The sequence below is a fragment of the Delphinus delphis genome, chromosome 7 (genome assembly GCF_949987515.2).
Source record: "Delphinus delphis chromosome 7, mDelDel1.2, whole genome shotgun sequence".
Taxonomy (NCBI): domain Eukaryota; kingdom Metazoa; phylum Chordata; class Mammalia; order Artiodactyla; family Delphinidae; genus Delphinus; species Delphinus delphis.
In genome coordinates this window covers 9,368,676-9,390,162 of record NC_082689.1, presented here as the reverse complement: position 1 = coordinate 9,390,162, position 21,487 = coordinate 9,368,676, and the positions used below count along the sequence as shown (strand labels likewise).

The 21,487-nt window shown below is 43.2% G+C and overlaps 1 protein-coding gene across 3 annotated transcripts in view; it reads right to left on the bottom strand.

The window, feature by feature from the left end:
- The window catches only part of SLC16A14 (solute carrier family 16 member 14), a 32,726-nt gene extending 12,434 nt beyond the window's left edge, over positions 1-20,292 (bottom strand). The window contains exons 1-3 of one of the 3 annotated variants that reach the window (XM_060015978.1): positions 20,279-20,292; positions 10,280-10,551; positions 4,611-4,754 (exon numbers count right to left, since the gene is read on the bottom strand). In XM_060015978.1, the coding sequence (XP_059871961.1) occupies positions 4,611-4,754; positions 10,280-10,538 (403 nt within the window). In that variant the 5' untranslated portion in view covers positions 10,539-10,551; positions 20,279-20,292. Of the gene's footprint in view, positions 1-4,610; positions 4,755-10,279; positions 10,552-17,212; positions 17,709-20,278 lie in introns of those variants that run through there. The other 2 variants (XM_060015976.1, XM_060015977.1) reach the window with 2 other exon arrangements.
- Between the last annotated feature and the right edge of the window lie 1,195 nt (positions 20,293-21,487).

The following is a 21,487-nucleotide window of genomic DNA, read 5'->3' as shown; positions in this document are numbered from 1 at the left end:
GGGTAGAGGAGGATGAAGAAAACGGCTACCCTTAATTTTGAACCAAACTCTGAATTAACTTCTATGGGTTTGAAGTCCGCAAAAGGCAGAAATCTCTAATTTCCTAATATTTAGAAATGAAGCCCAATGGCTTCTTTTTTTTTTTTTTTTTTTTTTTTTTTTTGTGGTACGCGGGCCTCTCACTGTTGTGGCCTCTCCCGTTGCGGAGCACAGGCTCCAGACGCGCAGGCTCAGCGGCCATGGCTCACGGGCCCAGCCGCTCCGCGGCATGTGGGGTCTTCCCGGACCGGGGCACGAACCCGCGTCCCCTGCATCGGCAGGCGGACTCTCAACCACTGCGCCACCAGGGAAGCCCATGACCATCCTACTTTAAAATGCAAGCCTCTCTTGCCCCCCACTTCCATTCCCAATCTCTCTTACCCTACTTTTCTTTTTTCCTATAGTAAGTACTTGACAGTATAATTTACTTTGTATTGTGTGTGTTGTTTATGATCTGACCCCTTCTCCCCTACAACTACCACTATAAGCTCCATGAGGGCAGGGATCTTCTTCTGTTGTGTTTTCCGATACATCTCTTCCAAGCACCTAGGACTGTGCCTGGCACATAACAAAGGAATGGAATGAATAAAAGAAAGTTCTCTGGGAAAGTGAAGTGATCATATTTTGAAATAATAGACACCTTTCTCATACCGGTTAAATTGATACTTCCACAGTTAAGGTACAAAATACTCAGCTGAAAAATTAGTGTAACAGTGGTTATTTTGAAAAAATAATTATTTGTTAAAGAACCAAGAAATTCTTTGATATTAACTATTGTGGCACAGTATTATTGTCCTTATGATTGTACTGGGGAGATGTGTAGTAGAAAGAACCTAGCTGGCCTTGGGTTTAAATCCTGGCTCCACTCCCCATAAGTAACCATGTGGCCTTGACCAAGTCAGTTAAACATGCAGCTCATTGGTGTTGTGTTCCTGATGTATACGTAAGTGCAATACACCTATGTGATAGCACACTGTCAATTAATGTTACCCTCTTACCACTTATAACGGGCTATTGGTTAATGAAACAGTTTGAATCAGATTCAGAGTAAGCTTTTAAAAACCAGGTGGTTTAACGAACTCCCACATACCCATCACCCAGCTTCAACCGTTATCAACTCCTGGCAATTCTTGCCTCAATCCCGCCTCTACCCCAACACACACACACACACACACACACACACACACACACACACACACACTCCTTCCTCCATATTATTTCGAAACAAATCCCAAATATATCATTTCATGTGCAAATATTTTAGTATAAATCTCTAAATAGAAGAATTCTTTAAACTGCATAATCATATCAGTATCTTATCTGAAAAAAATGAATAATTCTTTGATATCATAAAATATCCAAAGGTGTTCAAATTTCCAATTCTCTCATAAATGACCATATTTTTTAAAAGTTTGTTTAAATCAGGATCCAAGTAAGGCCCACACATTGCTATTTGTTGATACATATTTTAAGTCTTACTTTCTCTTTTTTTTTTCTCTCGCAATTTACTTGTTGAGGAAACTGGATCACTTGTCTGTTAAATTTGTCCATTCTGCATTTTGCTGATGGTACAAAAGTTTACTTTTTAAAATTTGATTTGTCCCTGACAACAACCAGCAACCTAAATTTAATGTGGTTACGGATGTCTAAACAGCAGCGGAATGAAATAACTAATAGGAACTGAATTGAGGGGCAAAGCATAAGAGTAGGACCAATTATAACTTCGTTTTAATAATAAACACTCCCATGTGTGAGAAAAAAAATCCGTTCCTAATGCTACAAGCATCTACTACCCTCTCCATGTCCTTAACAGCATCTCCCCTTCGTAATGTGACTTTGTGATTCGTAATCAGCACAATTATTCTATGAGCATATAGAACAGGCCTTGGGGATACTGAGGCTCAAGCCCAGTGGTCAAGCAGGGTCCTGGGACAATTCTTCACCACACTCAGGTTTAGAGGCCGGGCCTGTACCCAGATAAGCCAGGCAGAAGGCGGCCCAGAGGGAGAGAGAAGATCCTGTGGTTCTGAGTAAAAAGCATGCATAGCAGGGAAAAGCTGTCTCCGGAAGCCAAGTTTAAGAGAATGGATCTCTTAAATGGCAAAGCTGAAGAAATTTGTCCAGATTCTCCTGGCTAAGTAAGATCGCTCAAACAGATGTTAGTTTTCTGCTTAATAGGAGGACATCCATGCAATTTTAATTGCCTAGATGGTAAAAAACAAATACAAACAAATCTGCCTCAAATGCTTTTTGTAATGAAGAAAGATGTCAACAAAGTCTCTTTCACACATACATTATTGTACAGTGATATACATATATATATCAATCAGTTGCTTTTTAAAAATTTTTGTTTTTTATTTAAAAATCTCTTTAATTTATTTTTTTGTTGTTTCAATCACTTGCTTTTTGCAGATCTTTGCTTCTAACTTTCTTTCTTTTATACTAAATAGGGGTCAATCAGCTTCACCATGCCTCACTAACAACAGCCCAACGGTATATAAGCTAACTGATTTAGCTGGATTTTCCACTTAAACATAATTATATATATATATTTGTGGAGGAGGTGAATACACTTATTTTCAGAGACTTTCTTTGGGTGTTTCCTGTATTAAAAAGAGGGAGCAATAAAGTGTCTCAAGAAACACTTTCCTTTCACTGGCCTCCTGATTTTTTTTCCGAATTCCTTGTATCCCTAAATATTTGTTGATTAAATAAGTGAATGAATAAACAAATGAATGAATATGGAGATCATATTATTTGAGAACCAATAAGCAACTAACTTCAAGAAATAAAATTCCATTTAAACAAAGAGTCTAACCATAGACATCTCTAGATGATGGGAATAAATTTCAAGTCCCAGTTATGGGGACCAAGTCATAATCCATGTACCCAAACACCACGGATCAAGTTCCTAGGGGCTCCCACATGTCTGCCCAGAGACCCCAGTGTGGCTCCTTAGTCCCAGGGGAAGGAGTTTATTTCCTCACCTATAATATAAAAATCCCCGTGCCAGCTCTATGCATTGGACTGTTATGGGGCAAAGTTTCTAAAATGCCTCAGGGAAAACATCTTGCGTTGTTCTTTAAGAGCTGTTATCAAGTCCTTCAGATCAATGGTTTCCAAACTCAGCTTCACAGGATACAGAAGTGCTTTAGGTGTATATGTGGATAGATGTACATTACAGAGAACCAACTTGTCAACTTATGTGGACAGTGAGTTTTTATGTTCACTGTCTCCTGCTACCATAACAGCATATACTGAAGCTTATAATATAATAAACATGTTATATACAATAACAATTATATATTAGCCAACGTTTGCTCAAGACTTTATTATGTGCCAAGCATCGTGCTAAGTGCTTCATACAGATGACCTCATGTAATCATTTCAACAACCCTGTAAACCAAGCACTCAATCATCCCATTTTGCAGATAAGGAGACTGAGGCATAAGTAAGTTAAGTAACTTTCCCAAAGTCACACAGATAGCAAGCGGAAGAAAAAAAGCAAGAACTCCAAACTCTAACTTTGAACTCTTATGCAAACACTGCCATCAGTGTGCCACTTATTAGGATTATAGGTCTGTACTCAAAAAAGTCAGGCTGGCTCTGGTTCACTGAAATACAATTGTATGAGTAGCAAACTACTTACCTGTGGGCATTCTGCTACCTGTTGATAAAGGAAATTATGGCCGGGAATACATTTTGCAGAACAGATATGCAAACTGTGCTGCCTGGCAGCCAATTTTTATATATCTCCTGGGACTGACACTTTGCTCTGGATTTGATTCTTAGAGTCTCTACATCTATGTGGGTTTTGCTGCTATTCCATTAATTTGAACAGGGGTGAAGGAGAAAATGATTTTTCTCTGATTCACGCTGGATTCTGCAGTTATTAAATGAGAGAATGTTATTAATATGTCCGTTTTGTTACAAGAGAAGGGACTAGCACTTAGAACCAGGTATAGAAAATTTAATTAAAATCTATTAGGAAGGCCAAGTACAGCTGTTAGGCCGTTTCCTCACGCTTAAGGCATATTTTCTTTATTTTATTTTATTTTTTTTGCGGTACGCGGGCCTCTCACTGTTGTGGCCTCTCCCGTTGCAGAGCACAGGCTCCGGACGCGCAGGCTCAGCGGCCATGGCTCACGAGCCCAGCCGCTCTGCAGCATGTGGGGTCTTCCCGGACCGGGGCACGAACCCGCGTCCCCTGCATTGGCAGGCGGATTCCCACCACTGCGCCACCAGGGAAGTCCCTTTAAGGCATATTTAATATCTTATATTAAAAAGTATTTCCTGGAGGATAGGACATGGTTGGGTTGGGGTGGAGGAGACAAAGGAACAAAATATTTAATGGGTCTCTTTTCTCTACAGTGAAATTCATTGCCAAAATGCCCAATAGAAACATATAAAGTCAAGTTTAAGGGAATTCCCTGGTGGTCCAGTGGTTAGGGGTCCACGCTCCTGCTGCAGCGGGCATAGGTTCGATCCTTGGTCGGGGAACTAAGATCCCGCGTGGTGTGGCCAAAAATATAAATAACTAAAGGCAAGTTTAAGAAAATCACTACGCTTACCGGCTGCCACTCCGAAGGTAATGAAGAGATAATGCACGTTTGCAGCATAGGCACTCAACACCCAGCCCAGCGAGTTCAGCAGCCCTCCGATGATGGCGGTCTGGCGGCACCCACAGGTGTTAATGAACAAGCCAATGAAAGGTCCTGTCACAGAACATTGAAAAAAGAATGACTAAAATGACTAATGGCATTTTATTTCCCTACTTTCTTAGGGAGTCCTCATATGAAGACAAAGAACACAATATTACTAGAGCTCTCAAGTAAAACAAACCAAAACCACACCCCTGCTTTATGTGCAGAAAGCTTTTGGCGTGCAAAGATAGGTTTCAGTAACTTCACTGGAGAGCACAAGGTTCTAGATTTTCAAGGAAGACAGACCTGAAATAAACAGACCAGTTGATTTCATTCTCTTGTCTACAGCAGAGGTCCTAAATTAGTGGTCTAGGTGCTCCATCCAGCCTGTGGGTGCATTTTGTTTATCCAGAATTAAAAACGTTTTGAATCAGTTGCCAACATTTAAAAATTAAGATTATTCACAAAAAATCCAGTGGCCACACAGAATACCTTCCCACACAGTCCAGGGCAGCTGGACCCGTGCAGCAGCTGGTCCTGTTTTGCTGTGGCACGCCCTCTCTAGTTTGCTGCAGTCTCCACCCTTCCCTGCAGCCTCGTATTTGACATCCTGCCCTCATTTACGTTACTTGTTTGGCCTCTGTATACATTTTAGTTTTTTACTGTAGATCTAAAGGGAGTACAGAAAGGGGGGTTCTCAGGACCTCCATGCTTCAAGAAAGGAACCTATAGCCTGTTTTCATGAGGATATCCAGATGCAAACCAAGCCGGAAAGAACTCCATTGCTTCATACATACTTCAGCCTCTGCTGACTCTCAGTCCCTGACTGGACCCATCAGGCTATGCATTTATGACACTGTGTGGAGATTCAGGTCTACCCCTGGTTGTACAATATTTGCCAATACTCACAGCAATGCAGTATATGATACACTTTCTCATTGCTTACTTTATATGACGCTCTAGTTTTCGTCAACCTCTTTGTTTCCTTCCTGATTTTGTGGCAGCTTCTGATGTCATTGAAGCTTAATGCTTGCCTTCGGGTCAGTGATTCCTTATCCAAATAGCAATCCGTATTTTAGTAATACAGTTCAAGGCTGTACTCAGCATTGCATTTTAAACATCATCTTATTTTTTGATCATTATTACTTTATATAGTTATCAAACCCTATGTTCAGGTGGGACTATTTCAGGTTAAAAACTTGTTGAAGTCTAAGGAGCCTCCTCTTGTAGTTCAAACTGAAATAAAACTGTCCTTTACAATTCTAACAATATTCATGTACATAGTTGGGTACAGTCTGCTAATAAATTTTTTTTTTTTTGTCTAGTGATTTTGAGAGGATCCAATCCTGAAAACTAAGAAGATAAAGACTTGCTAATTTAATTAACCCTGCTGTATTACAGAAAATAATTCAGTAGACAAACCTCTTAGAATAGACTTAATACAGTAAACATCTTATACAAATATACTGTATTATGTATATTATAAAATAAGCACATGATATAAACAATATATAAGCTAAGCACATGGATATAAACATCTGAGGAAATTACTGGGGGGAACTGAAATTCAGAAACCATAAGTTGAAGAGTGTCTTTTATTTCTCTATAAATATTTTTATTTTCCTAAACCCACGGTCACTTCACCACTTCAAATCTCAGATGAGTGGGTTAAAAAAAGAGAAAAATGCATAATTCATTGGTTTGCTGTTAATAGGTCTTTTAAGATATGAAGGGTCAATGCATGACAGTTCAGTGGAATGATATTTCCCACATTACAGAAAGGACCCAGAAGCAAGTTTTTCTGTGATGCTGCATGATTATGAAACACTGCATTAAGAAGCATTTGGGGGAACAAAGGGGGAAAATTCCCAAATAAGTACAGATATTCGTATCTGGAGGAATTCTATATATCAAAAAGAAAGTATTGCTTGCTTTACTGAGAAGAACATTAAGATGATGACGGTGTCTGGCTTTTAGTTTATTGATTCTGGCACCCTGTGTGCTGCAGCTACAGTCACTTATGATGTGCAGATGGGCAAAGTCAGCCCCAGAAATGCTCTGAGTCCTCCATGGTTACATAATATAGATTTATCAAAAAAAAACGAAGTCAGACCCAAAGTTTCGGATCCTTAGTTTCATTTTCTAAGCATTGTTTACTGATGGTCAGTTGGCATCTCCATGATGGAATTGCCATTCAACAAAATGAAAAGAACTCCACACCCAGTCTAAGGAGAGGGGAAAATAAGATTGAGATGCAGTCCTTTGGCTAAGATTCCCACTTTTTTAGAGGAATTCATTGTTTTGGAATGAGATTATACACCTTGTCAGACTTTCTCCTCTTCAGAAGGAATCTGAATCTTGGCCCATTTCCCACATAATAAAGTCTCGCATTGCTGCAGGAACATGCTGAGGAAGTCATGACTTCTTGCCCATCCCAGCATCTCACAGGTTGGAAAAAAGCTCAGGTGAGGAGAGAAACAATCTGAGGTGAGCCTTGGCATACAATCACGGATGAAAGTAGCTAGTTCATTGGATACATGGTCTCTTGGTGTAACCCTTCCCTGCAATAAATCAATGGCTCTCTGCCTTGGCTGACTGTTGGAGTCACTTAGGAGCTTTAAAAAAATCATTAAAGAAAAGCCCTGATGCTAGGGTCCCATCCCGAGAGATTCTGATTTAATGCTCCAGGTGCAGCCCGAGAGGCATGGTTTTTAAAAGCTCCCAGGTGGATCTAACGTGTAGCCAAGATAGACAACCATTGCTCTAAATCTACTTAGCAAGTAAATGACCTTTTGCAGCCTATAGCTACCCCTAACTACATGGCTTCTACCAAGAATTACTCCAAGAGCTATCACAAAGGCTGCTGTAGATACCGCCAAGGTGATTACATTTTTTTAACAATTGGGACCTTCTGCAGGAACTGGCGAAATCCATGCTAGCAAAGAATGAAACAAGAATGAATTGAATTCCCCATGTGCAAGTCACTGCCCAACAGAGTGCTTTTAACTCTGTAACATAATTCATGGAATTTTTAAATTTGAAAGAGGTAACTCCATGTCCTTACAATGATTAGAAAATGAAAACGATTTATTCACTTCAAACATATTTTCAGTTCTCATTTAACGTCATGGCAGGCCGTGTGGTATAGCGGACACCATTTCAGAGTCCAGTGGACCAGGTTTGAAGCCTGTCCCACACTTACTGGCTACAAGTTAACTTCAGTAATTTACTTAATGATTCTGAGCGTTGCATGTTCTCCTCTGTGAGATCAAGATGATGGTCTGGCCTCCAGGGCTGCTGTAGGATCAAATGAGATCATGTACATCACACGCACTTGGCATGTAGTAAGTGCTAAATAAAGGAGAGCTCCTTTTTGCTTTTCCAAGCAAACAACATATCTGCCGCCACCTGTACCAGCAGCTTAGATAATGAATAGCAATTTAGGGTCATGATAAACAGAATAAAAGACGTTTCATTTACATAACTATGAGCCTTGCTGTGCTATAATTTCTGAGCTGCAAGACAAAAGATGTCTATCTGGCAGACACCCTTCCTGAAGAAAGGTTAGTCTACAATCTAAAGTTCCACTGTCTGGAAATCAAGGACTCTCAAACAGAATTCAAAACCCACAGTTACCTCCTAATTAAAGATGACAATCACGTTTCATCCCCACTATGAGTTAGGTGTTCTTATTTGGGGGATCATCCTCAGAACCACATCCAATTATTTCAGCACTGATTTCCATTGCTTATTCCTGTAGAACTTGTGAAACACAAAGTAATACCGAAGACAACCTTCTTAGACGGTTTGGAAAATATTGGGACAAATACCCTGGTCTTTGGCTGAATCTTCTTTTTTGCTGTATGCACACACTTTCTAGATTGAATCTGTGAGTATCTTGTTCTACCCTCTAAACATTTATTTTTAAAAAGGTAAGAAAACTGGATTTTTAGTATTTGGGCTGGCCAAAAAGTTCATTAGGGTTTTTACGGCCAAACCCAAACGAACTTTTTGGTCAACCTATATTTTAGAAGCACAGTTTTCCTTTACTGACTTATTGAGAAGGTAGAATTATATCCAACACAAAACTAGCAAATTCCCTGCACTGAGGTTAACCTACCTGCACTTCTCATATGATAAACCGTCCTGGTTTGAACAAGGCCAAGGCAGGGTTGAGGAGTCAGTTCATTACAGTTATAGGCAAAAGTGATGTATCAACAATTCTCTCTCACACACATAATGATGCCCTTATTTAATTTAAAAACTAGGTCAGTAATAATTCCTTGTGATAAACACATACCCCCTGTACACATCTTGAGAAATAACATTCTGTCCTTGTTTTCTATCATTAGCACTACCACTGTTATTAATGTCGCTGGTATTATCCAAAATAACATTGGCTGCATACCAGCCAAGATCAACAAATCTCTGAATTGAATTCAAGCAATTAATTACCAATGTGGAAATCACTGACAAGGCACAGACTCTCGTCAAACACACATCTGCCTGTCATCCGCATACTCCCACAATACTAGGAAGAGATTTGAGGCCTATTATGTTTCTAGTATAAAATATATCATGAACCCTTTAAATTAAAAAAAAATTATACATAAAAATATGGCTTTTACTTTCAAGTAAAGGAATTGAACAGCTTTATGGTATAGTGGTAATTACCTCGTACTGTTGAGAGAATTAAAGTTAAATGAGATGATGTAAGGGAAAACACCTGGTATATAATAGGTGCTTATTAAATAGCAGTTGGCAGTAAAAGCTGTTTAGTTCTCAAACTGAAACACATTAGCCATAGCAACGTATCATATTTATAATAATTTCCTTGTTTAGTATCTCCAACTAGATAAGAATTGCTTTCATAGATTGCTAGGTGGTTAAACTACAAAATACAAGAATATGTTATTATTCCCTCCTGTTAGCTATATCAGTAACCTTTCTAAAAACAGTTTAATAGATTTTTCAATAACATAGGATCAATACTTCAAATTTAAAACATTAGAGCTCTGAAATAAAATTATTTACTTTTACTGTGTTTTCTGTAAAATTTTTATCTTTTAAAAATATTCATGTGTTAAACAGATTTGTAATGATAGGGAATGAATTATAACAGTTAAGAAAACAGAGTTAGGGGCAAAAATTCTAATGCTCAATTTTTAAAATACTCCAAATGTTTACCATCCTCGAATAGGAATATCCCACAAAAGGACAAATCTTGTGTGATCCCACTTATATGAGGTATTTAGCACAGTCAAATTCATAGAGACAGAGAATAGAATGGTAGTGGCCAGGGATAGGGGGCTGGGAGGAGCGGTGGCAATGAGGAGTCATTGTTTAATGTGTGCAGGTTTATTTGGGGAAGATGGGAAAAGTTCTGGAGATGGATGGTGGTGATGAATGTGCATTGAACTGTACACCTGGTTAAAATGGTAAACTTTACGTTATGTACATTTGACCACAATAAAAACAACAGCAACATCTACTAAAATGTAATATCTAACGTTTCAACAATATAAAACATTACTTACAGTGAGGAACTGTCATTTTTATAATTATTCAGTTTTACAACGGGCCACATGTGAACATACCCACAATCAAGGTGACGCCCATGCTGAGGGAGCTGACCCACGCCGTCAGGCCACGGCTCTGATGGAATTCTTCAAGCCACTCCACGTTGAGGACTCCCAGGGCCATCTGGGAGCCCATGATGAGGATGTGCACAAAGAAAGAGGAAAGGACCATCATCCAAGCCCATCCGCCATCAATGTCTGGGTGGGGTTTAAGTGTCTTCTTATCCTTGGGGTCATCTTCAAAATCATACCCAATGTCTTCATGACTTGTATACATTTTCCAAGATGTTCTGAAATACATATGACAAATAATTTCATTGAACATCAAAACAAAAAAATCTCCATCTTTCTGGAAAGCTCTACCTCCCCATCAGAACCAAAGTGGCCCCACCATCATATTAGACCTTTAGATTAATCTTGTCCTTATGCAGATTTGGGAACACTCCTCACTTTTTCATAGGACCAAATGCTTTTATGAAACCTGTTTCATCTTCACAGTCATCCTATATGTAAGTATTATTATGGCTATTTTAAAGAAATGGAAATAGACTCAGGGAAGTGAAGTACCTTTCCCAAGTTCTCATGGCCAGGAGGTAGTATATATAATAGCTAGACAGGAAGCCAGGAATTGAACCCAGCTATTCCTGACTCCAAAGCCCATGCCTTGTGTCCCTTATTGAGATGGAAACTGACAGGTGACAACAAAGATGTTAGAGAAGGAAGATGCCTGGCCTTAGACAGGGTAGCTTGGCCTTGTTGGGGGGGTGGGTGAGTGGGCGCCTGGCAGAGGCTATGGTTCTCAGTTTTGTGGGTCCAAGTGTTCAATTTGTTCAATGCAGCTAGAGTGGGTTAGCCTCAGGGGGACTGACTCATACGAACCCAACTCAGGAGAGATTGGTAAAGGAGAAGGCCAATTTATGATCTTACAACGGGAGACAGAGTCTTCTAAAAATGATGATATTTACGTCTGATATACAAGACATACTTTCACCCGCTCCATCCACCCCCATTCCCAGCATTTACCTGGGAAGCTAGAAAATTGCTTAGAAAATTGGAAATCAGATTACAGAAATTTGGATACCACAACGGCATACAGGTTACCAGGGAGCCAGGGGCTAGATCTTGAAGAGCCTTATGTGCCAGATAAGGGTTTTGGAGTTTACCCTGTACATGATGAATAGCTGGTGGCTGCATCTGCACAAGGAAGAGGTAAGATGGGACCTGTGCTTTGCGTAGATCTATCTCTCAAGTTGTTCAAAGCAGCCGCATAGCACAGGGAGATCAGCTCGGTGCTTTGTGACCGCCTGGAGGGGTGGGATAGGGAGGGTGGGAGGGAGGGAGACGCAAGCGGGAAGAGATATGGGAATATATGTATATATATAACTGATTCATTTTGTTGTGAAGCTGAAACTAACATACCATTGTAAAGCAATTATACTCCAATAAAGATGTTAAAAAAAAAAAAAAAAAAAGAGGAGGGGGTTGGATGGAGCTAGAGGTGAGACGATGCCAGGTCAGGGGAAGTCTCTGGTTTTGTTTTATTTTTTAGGATGAGAATGGAGTGTATGCATAAAAACTGAGGATAAGGAGAGAGAGAATGACTAATCCCAGAGGTGGTGGGACAGGGTTGGTCTTGATCAGGAAGACTGACCCATCCTCTGAGACTAGAGGAAGCAGGGGGTAGATGGAGAAAAGATGGTAAGTAGTGGGATTTTTGATGATGGCCATTCTGATCAGTGTGAGGTGAGATACTTCACTGTAGTTTTAATTCGCATTTCTCTAATTATCAGCGACGTTGAACATCTTTTCATGTGCCTTTTGGCCATCTGAATGCACATATCTGTTTTGAGAGTAAGTTCCTAAGAGTTCAGAACTGCTGGTCCACACCTTGGCTCAGTTTGGGTCTGCAGTGCCTGCGGTGTCACACATCACTGCCTTTAGCAGGACATTCAAGATGGACTGTGACAGCACAGTGATGGTGGAGACGAAGACCAGGACGCCAGCTACTTGACTTTTGTCACTCTATGTGCCCACCTGCAGACTTTAGTTTTGTTTAAAATTTAAAAGAGCAAAACAGAGTGCCAAAACTGCAAGGTGAAAAACTTTGGTTTGGAAAGTGAAATTTGTAGTCGATACATGAATTTGAAAAATGACTTTAAAATGGAAATCTATTCTTTGTTTCAAGTAATTTTAAAACAGAGGAGCAAATCAGAAAATAATGATTATTACTGACCATGACATGTGATTATTACTGAAAATCATTTGAGGAAAGTGGTATAAAAAACGGTCCCAAATACACTCGGAACACCTCCAACCATGCGGCTTTTCTCCGCAGTGTTGTGATGTGGACAAAATGACAGAGAAGCAAATTGTGGCCCAAGTGCCCAGCTCTCAGCCTCTTTTAGGGAAGCACACTGTGCCATCTGCACAGACCCTTTCTGTACACCCCTGAGCTAAGAATTTTTTTTTACCTTTTCAAAGGCTATGTGACCTGCAGAACTTCGTATACTTACTCTCTGACCCTTTAGAAGAAAAGTTCGCTAATCCCCAGATTAAGAGTTTGTTGGGAAGAAACGGGTGCTAAGGAAACAAGGATGCCAGTGGAAGAGCAATTTAATGGATCTGTCCTGGGGCTCATCTTGACTTTTCATTTCTCTCATACCCGTTATTTTCATCTTTTAAATTATTCTGTCTCTTAAACAGATATCCAGTGCTCAGCCACCACACTTCCTGCCCATGTTGCTGCTCTCTGCTGGGTTCTTCCCTTCACCTCTCCATTACCGAGGATGCTGGGAATGGGAAAATGCTATCGTACCATGTAACTTCCCCACCTGGTCGAGTTATCTTTAGGATTAAGTCCAAACTGCCCTGTCTGCTTCCAGGCTCTCCCCTGGCGTTATCTGCCACTCTGCCAGGTCCCTTCTCCTGTTCCTCAGCTTTGCACTCTGCTCTCCAGCCCCATGGAAGCACCTGCAGCTCCCTGAACCTGGCACAGTCTCTCAAGCTTTTGTGCATGACCTTCTCTTCTTTCGGGAACATACTTCTCTCCTTCTAATCTCCTGGTCCTCTTCTGCTCATCCTTCAAGATTCAACTAAATTCTAATAGTGAAACCTTGAAATAATGAGGAAAAAAAAAAACCCCTGCAAACATCTCTAATATCCAACATTAGAGTACATGTTAAATCAGTCAATCATGGTATAGCCATGCAATGCAAGTGCACCATCAAAGATAAAACTGTACGGGCTCTTTGAAGACAGAGAAAGAAGGTCACGCTAAGGTTGAATTATACTAGGTGGTCACAAAATGGGGCACATGAAATAATTCCTTTTTGGTTGTTGTTGTTGTTAAAAATATGTATCTGTAGGAAAAAAAGACTGGAGTGAAACTAAAATGTTGATGGAGATTATTCTTGGGACGATTGTCTTCCAAGTAATTTCCTCTTCTTATCTCTTTGGTAAAAAATTCTAAATAAACGTATATTAACTTTATTATAAGAAAGTCAAGGCCCCTCTCTCTACCTCTTAAACATCATCTGGTTCAGCTACTTGCCTACAGTAGATTAGTGGCAATTCAGAGCCACTTCCCTTGGGAAGTCTAGTCTACATTGGGCTGTAGGCTTGTGTGTGTGTTTCCCACCACCCTCCTCTCCCCCCGTGAGAGGACAGTCTGCCTGGCGATAGAAAGGGATGGGATAGCCCTTGCTCTCTAAAGCTCACAGCCCATAACCGAGCTACCCTGTCAAAAGTTCCAGGAGGATGAAGCTAGATAGGGTTCCGAAGTGGAGTCTGATGGTTGTCTTCCCTTCGCCCCTGGTAGTTGTACACAGAATCCCAAGGAGCCAGAAAGAGGAGAACCAGGCAGCTTGATAAGGGGTGTGACTGGCTTAGATGAATAATAATAACATTGTTTTACAATCTGTGTTTAATGAGATAAAACACACAACTTGGCATTTTCCTAAAGCCCACCTACATGTAAGAAAGACTTTGAAATAATAATAATACAAAAGTCATATTTTTTTCAACTTATGAGTTGAAATAGCAAGCACTTTTCTAAGCAATGTTAAGAACTTTATATTTTCACTGAATTATTTATCTTATGGGTTAAGAGACGCAGTTGCCATTGAGTTGCTCTTGACATTTCCAGTTTATCTGTTCATAAAGAAATGACGTTAAATGGCGTTTAATGGAAAAGTTTTCTTCAAGAGGCACAACTGTAAAAAACAAAGAAACAAACAAAAAAAAGAGGCACAACTGTGCCTGTAGAAAATAGTATCAGATGGAGCCTATGGGTGGGTAAAGCAAAATTCCATCAGATCCACAGGAGGTCCCTGAAGATCTTCCCGGCAACGGGGCTGTCTGCGTTTCACACCCAAATCTCTCTAAAAGTCATTCCTGTTTTGACTAATCAGAGTTATCTGACTGTACAGCCAGATTAACTAAAACAAACAAAAGGCAACAGAAGAATAAACGTCTGTTCCCTCACCCCCAAGTCTGCTTTAGCATTTCAGCATTTATGTAATAAGATACAAAATAATCATTTGAGCATTAGGACCCTCCTCTGCACCCGGAGAGAGAGGGAGAATCAGGAAGGGTTTCTGGGCCACTTCTCGCCAGGCTCCAAGTCTTTCTCCACCATACGGTCTTCAAGCTCCCCCATCTTTTCCACACACTGACACACATGCAAAATGACAACACGTGTGGGACACTGGGGGAAGTGGAGCAGTGAGCGTGGGGTTTCTGCTAAGGACTGACGTGTGAAATGTAACCCATTCTGGGCTCACCTAGAATGGAAGCTCTGCACATAACGTTAGGGCCTTGCACTGAAGAAGCTGAAGGAAGGAAATGGGAAGATTATGGAAGATTATGGGATCAACAGTCAACTCCCCATTCTTCCCTAAAGTGAGTTTACTACCGGTGACAGAGAAACCATTCATGGGGGAAATGAAGTAACACACGCAGGCTATGACATGGAGGTCAGCTACGTATTTACCTGGTAACTGGCAGAAGTGAAAATACTATATAGCCTGTTCGAGTGTTTCAGAGATTAAAACGAAATTAAATTTTCCACAACTCTGTTAGGGGAGCAAGTTTTATAAGCAAGTCATTGATTTTTTTTTTTTTTTTGCGGTACGCGGGCCTCTCACTGTTGTGGCCTCTCCCGTTGCTGAGCACAGGCTCCGGACGCGCAGGCTCAGCGGCCATGGCTCACGGGCCCAGCCACTCCGCGGCATGTGGGATCTTCCCGGACCGGGGCACGAACCCATGTCCCCTGCACCGACAGGTGGACTCTCAACCACTGCGCCACCAGGGAAGCCCAATTCATTGCTTTTTAATTTGGCTACTGTTGATTATGTTACAATGTGGTGAGCTCACTGTAAATAAGCGGTAAAGGGGAAAGCGCCCAATTAAAATTAAAAATACAATCTTCCCCAAAGGTGACAGAGTATGTTGGTAGCAGGTTCTTCATTAGACGTGGGCGTGGGGCGGGCACATCTGTAATTTGGCTCTGTCGATATCTGCCCTCTAGACCGGCTGCGCACTGGACATCTTGAGCCTTTAGAGGGCGCACTTGAGGCCAACAGGCTGAAGAGGCTGGAGCAGCCAAGGCTGGGGAGCTGAGCTGTGCAGAGACCACAGAGCAAGAGAAACGGGGAACCCTATCTAGGTTCACGCTGTATTGGGGGAACTAAAAATATAAATGCCTTCTATGGGTCAGGAACTGTGCTTAACGGCTTCTCCACAACGATTCTGTCCAGTTGTATTAATGCCCCATTTTACAGATGAGGAAATTGAGGCTATTTGTAGAATAGGGGCAATGCAGCTTAGAGAGGTTAAACTACCCGGTGGTGGAGGCCAAATTTGAACTCGGGCCTGAGGGATTCCAAAGCCTATTTTATCTCTCTCTCTCTCTCTCTCTCTCTCTCTCACACACACACACACACACACACACACACACACACGCGCGCGCGCGCGCCAGGCAAGGCGAAAAGGAATTTTTCTAATGCCCAATAATAACCCTTACTCATCCTTGCTAATGAGAGCCTGGATCAACTTTTCCGCAGAAGGAAAACGGCTTAATTAATTGGTAAGCAGAATTGAGCTCCTAAAACACCGTCAGTGGCCTTGGCGGCGTCTAGCCCCGAAATGGCCGCCCCGGGTCCCTAGCCCCATTTCAGTCTCTCCTTTCCTCCCCAAGGGGCCTTGATCAGAACCGCTCTGGGGTACAAGCGTCCGCACGCCCTGGGCTGGCCCACGGCGATCCGGCCTCCGCGCCAACCCTCATCTCTCGAGCGCCGCCTCCGCCGCCCCGGAGCCCCCTCCCGGGCGCTGTGTGCTCCCCCTTCCCCGGCACCCCGAGACCCCTGGCCCCCATCCCGGGCAACCCGCGCGCCCGGAACTCGCCAGCTCCGCGGGGAAGCGAGGCCGATCGCAGTCCCGGCGGCCTGCGCGGGGAGGCATCCCGCACCCCTAGAAGTCCCGCAGCCGCCCCGCCCCCGCCCGGGTCTCCCCCTCTCCGCCCCAGCACTGCTAGTTCGAGTGGCTAACGCGGGCCGGGAGAGGAGGCGGGAGTAAGGCTGGACGCGGTAACCAGCGCGCCTCTGGGGTCGGGCGGGGATTCCGAGGGGCGCCGTGCGCCCTGGACGACGCGCGCGGGGCCCTGGCCGCAGTGGGAGCGCGGCGCGTGCCCACATTCCGCCCCGGCGCGCCCGCCCGCCCGCCCCGAGGTGGCCTCGCCAGCGGTTCCGTAGCACCCCGGCGGGCGGCCTGGGCGGGACCACCGCGCCTCTGCTCAGCCCTGCCCTCGACCCTCTGGACGCCTTCCCCTACCAGGCCCCGGGCCCGCACCGCCGCTTCCCGGGCGGCTAGGGCGCAGCGGCCACCGCAGCCCAAGATGCCCCCGGCGCAGCTCCATCCCCGGGCCCGCGATGCAGCGCGGCCCGGGATACTCACTGTCCGCAGCCCTCGGGGCGGCGGCCTCACTGGGCTCCCCGCCCCGATCCCCGAACTTGCTGTTTCCCTCGGAGCCCCCTGAGCGGCTGGGCGGAGAGATTTGTGGCAACGTCGCCTATCATTCTGGAGGTGCCGGTGCCCGCGGCTCTGCGCTCCGCCCGGTTCGGCGCGCTGTGCGGGCTCCCGGCGCCTCTGCCGCTCGCTGCCGGGCCAGCTCCGTTTTGTGGAGCTTGGAGCTCGAGGCCTCAGTCCGTGTGGTTTTAAAAAGGGTGCGTTTGGAGGTGCCCGAACCTAACCTGAGCTTCCTTCCAATCCGTGCAATTTCAAATCTCCATGCTCGTTCATTCCTATACCGGCTAATTCTGGTTTGGCAGGAAAAAAAAAAAAAATTGCAGTCACCTCACGTGCACACTCTCGTGGCCGGCTGTAGTTTCCAGCTTTGGCTGAGGTTCGCTAATGCTCTCGGCACGTTTATAGCTGGAGGAAAGGACCCGAAACCTAAGATGCAGGTGGGAATGGAAGTATCTTCCATTTCTCTGAGATAGGGGAGAAGTGATGAAAAAAGCCCTCACCCAAGGCTGGACCGCAAAATATGACAGCTTGTGAGGGAAGAGTCGGGCGGGCCCTGCAAGTGTTCTCAGCTAAAGGGGACCGAAAATCCCTTATTCTTTGTCCCATCTTGGGTGGTACCTCTCCCTGCGCTTTCCCCGGTATCTAACTGTTGCCTGGCTCTTGCATTCGTGGGTACCAGGTACAGATTTCATTTCCACGTATACCTACTCTGTTCCCAACACAATGCTTTGCCCAGGGAAGGTTTTGAATATTTGTTAAATGACTGTGTGAATAACTGAAGCCAGTGCTATTTTTACCTCACTTGAAGGATTCTGTAGTAGTTCTCTATTGCTATCGTAATGTAGTACCACAAACTTAGTGACTGAAAACGACACAGGTTTATTATCTCATAGTTCTGGGGGCCAAAAGTCCGAAATGGATTTTACTGTGTTAAAATCAAGGAGTTGGCAGGGTTGTGTTCCTTCTGGCAGCTCTAGGGGACGCTCATGCTTCTAGAGGGTGCCCACATCCCCCGGCTCCCGGCCATGTCCTCTGTCTTCAAAGCCAGCAATTCTGTGCACCATTCTGTGCCTTTCTGCATACTCACATCTGTCTCCTGCTTCCACTGCTGTTGTTTTTTTTTTTAATAAATTTATTTATTTGGCTGCGTTGGGTCTTTGTTGCTGTGCACGGGCCTTCTCTAGTTGCGGCGAGCGGGGGCTACTCTTCGTTGCGGTGCTTGGGCTTCTCATTGCGGTGGCTTCTCTTGTTGCGGAACACGGGCTCTAGGTGCACACGCTTCAGTAGTTGTGGCACGTGGGCTCAATACTTGTGGCTCGCAGACTCTAGAGCACAGGCTCAGTAGTGTGGTGCACCGGCACAGTTGCTCTGTGGCATGTGGGATCTTCCCGGACTAGGGCCCGAACTTGTGTCCCCTGCTTTGGCGGATTCTTAACCACTGCACCACCAGGGAAGTCCCGCCTGCTTCCACTTTTAAGGGCTCTTGGGATTACATTTGGCCTAGCAGTGGTAATTGGATTGTTGGATAATCCAAATAATCTGCCTGTTTTAAGGTCAGCTGATCAACAATCTTAATGCCATCTGCAACCTTAATTCCCCTTTGCCATGTAAGGTAACATATTCACAGGGTCCAGAGATTAAGATGTGGGCATCTTTGAAGGACCATTATTCTAGCTATCATAAATTTCCTTCTTTCTTCCTTTTCCCCTTCCTTTCTTGTTTCTGTTTTATTTTTTTGCAAAAAAATAATATTCACATTATCAAATTTTGACTAAAAATAATTGAGAACATTATGAGAAAGTGAGGACATTTCGATGAAGCACCAGGCTTATGTGGTCCAAACGTTTTACTTTTGCTGATTGGAAGATGAGCAAATGGATGGTTAGTATTCCCTTGGCCTGACCTTCTCAGATATCACCCAGTTCAACCAGGCTTCTGACAGTAAGTCAAGATGGGGTTCCTGGCAAATACCTTAAGTGCAGATGATAAGAGGTCTGTAAGATTTTTAAGTCTTTTTCCCTCCTCTGAAATCTTTTAGATTTATTGAGGTTTGATTGATGAAGTATGGACTGTATATATTTAAATGTACAACTTGATGAGTTTCAGATAAGTCTGTGGAACCATCACCTCCATCAAATAACTCCAGAATTTTCCTGCGCCCTTTGTTTTATTTTTGGTTTTTTTTTTTTTGCTGTACGCGGGCCTCTCACTGTTGTGGCCTCTCCCGTTGCGGAGCACAGGCTCCGGACGCGCAGGCTCAGTGGCCATGGCTCACGAGCACAGCCGCACCGCGGCATGTGGCATCTTCCTGGACCGGGGCACGAACCCGCGTCCCCTGCATCGGCAGGCGGACCCTCAACCACTGCGCCACCAGGGAAGCCCTTTCCTGCGCCCTTTGAAAGCCAGTCCTCATCCCACTGCACACCACCCCAGGCCACCTCTCATCTGCTCTCTGTGAAGCTTCTCCTCTGGACCATGGGTACTTCACAACTAGAATGCCCACAAAAAGGCTTTTCTTTTTTTCCCTTCCAGCTTTACTGAGGTATAATCGACAAATAAAATTGTATATATCTAAAGTGTGCTATGTGATGATACACAGGTACATTGTGAAATGACTATCACATCACAATCAAGTTAATGAACACATCGCTTCATGTAGTTACCTTTTCTTTATCTTTTCTTTTTTCTTTTTTTTTTTTTTTTGGTGGTGAGAACACTTAAGATCTACTGTCTCAGCAGATTTCAAGTATACCTTACAGTACTGTTAACTGTAGTCACCATGCTGCTGTACATTAGGTCTCCAGAACTTACTCATCTCATAACTGAAAGTTTGTACCCTTTGACCAACATCTCCCCATTTCTCCCACCCCCTAGACCCTGACAACCACCATTCTACTCTGTTTCAATGAGTTCAGCTTTTTTTTTTTTTTAGATTCTACATATGAGTGAGATCATACAGTATTTGTCTTTCTCTGCCTGGCTTCCTTCACTTACCATAATGTCCTCCACGTTCATCTGCGTCGTCACAAGTGGCAGAATTTCTTTCTTTTTTTATAGCTGAGTAATGTTCCATTGTGTATATATCACATTTTCTTCATCCATTCATCCATCAGTGGACACTTGGGCTGTTTTCCTATTTTGGCTTTTGTAAATAATGCTGCAATGAACACGGGAGTGCAGATGTCTCTTCAAGACACTGATTTCATTTCCCATAGAAGGCTTTTCTAAGAGATCATTTTGTCTTCACAAGTTTCATTGCTCTTAACTGCCTGGCAGTCTCTTGTTGACACAGGTAGGTTGAGAGCAGACCTGGAGCAAAGGAGCCTCCTATCTGTGAGTCACCGGTTGGTGTGCCTGGGTGAAATGAATAGAAAGCCATTGTACATTAAAATGTAAAAGACAAGCACTGAACATTTTTCAGGTATCTGAGGTACAAGACCCTGACATCATCTCTTGATTTCTAGGCAAATTACATATTGTTCCACAATAGTAATCTCACTTTTAACTTAATTGTATCAGGTAATAACCTTGTCCCTTAAGCAGATAAAATGATTCAAGTGATGCTTCTAAAATCCTTTCCTCTTATTTTTTTATCATGCATTCAACTGATTTCATAACACCACATTGGAGTTGGGGTGCCACTAAGGATGTGGACAATCTTTGCCTTAAATTTGTTGCCTTAATGGTGTGGATTAAGCAGAGAGTGGGAGAAAATCAGCTTTTCAGGAAGTTCTAGCACAGAATATTGAAGGTGTTAGAGTCATACCCTAAAGTGCCACCTTGACTGTCCCATTTTTATAGCCAATTCAGATACGAACATGACCTAGAACCACATGGTTACCCCAGACCATCATTCCACCCATCTCTCAGTATAGAAGGCAGCCGACCCACACCCCTGCAAGCTTAATGCAGTAGACTGTGATGGTTAATTTCATGTGTCAACTTGACCAATATGTGCTGGTGAGGATGCGGGGAAACTGGAACCCTCATATACTTTGCTTTGGAAAACAGTTTGGCAATTCCTCAAAAGTTTAAACATAGAATTACCATATGGCACAGCGTTTCCATTCCAAGGTAAATGCCCAGGAGTCATGAAAACATACGTCCACTCAAAATCTTGTACATGAATGTTCACAGCAGCATTCTTCATAATAGTCAAAAAATGGAAACAACCCAAATGTCTGGCAACTAATGAATGGATAA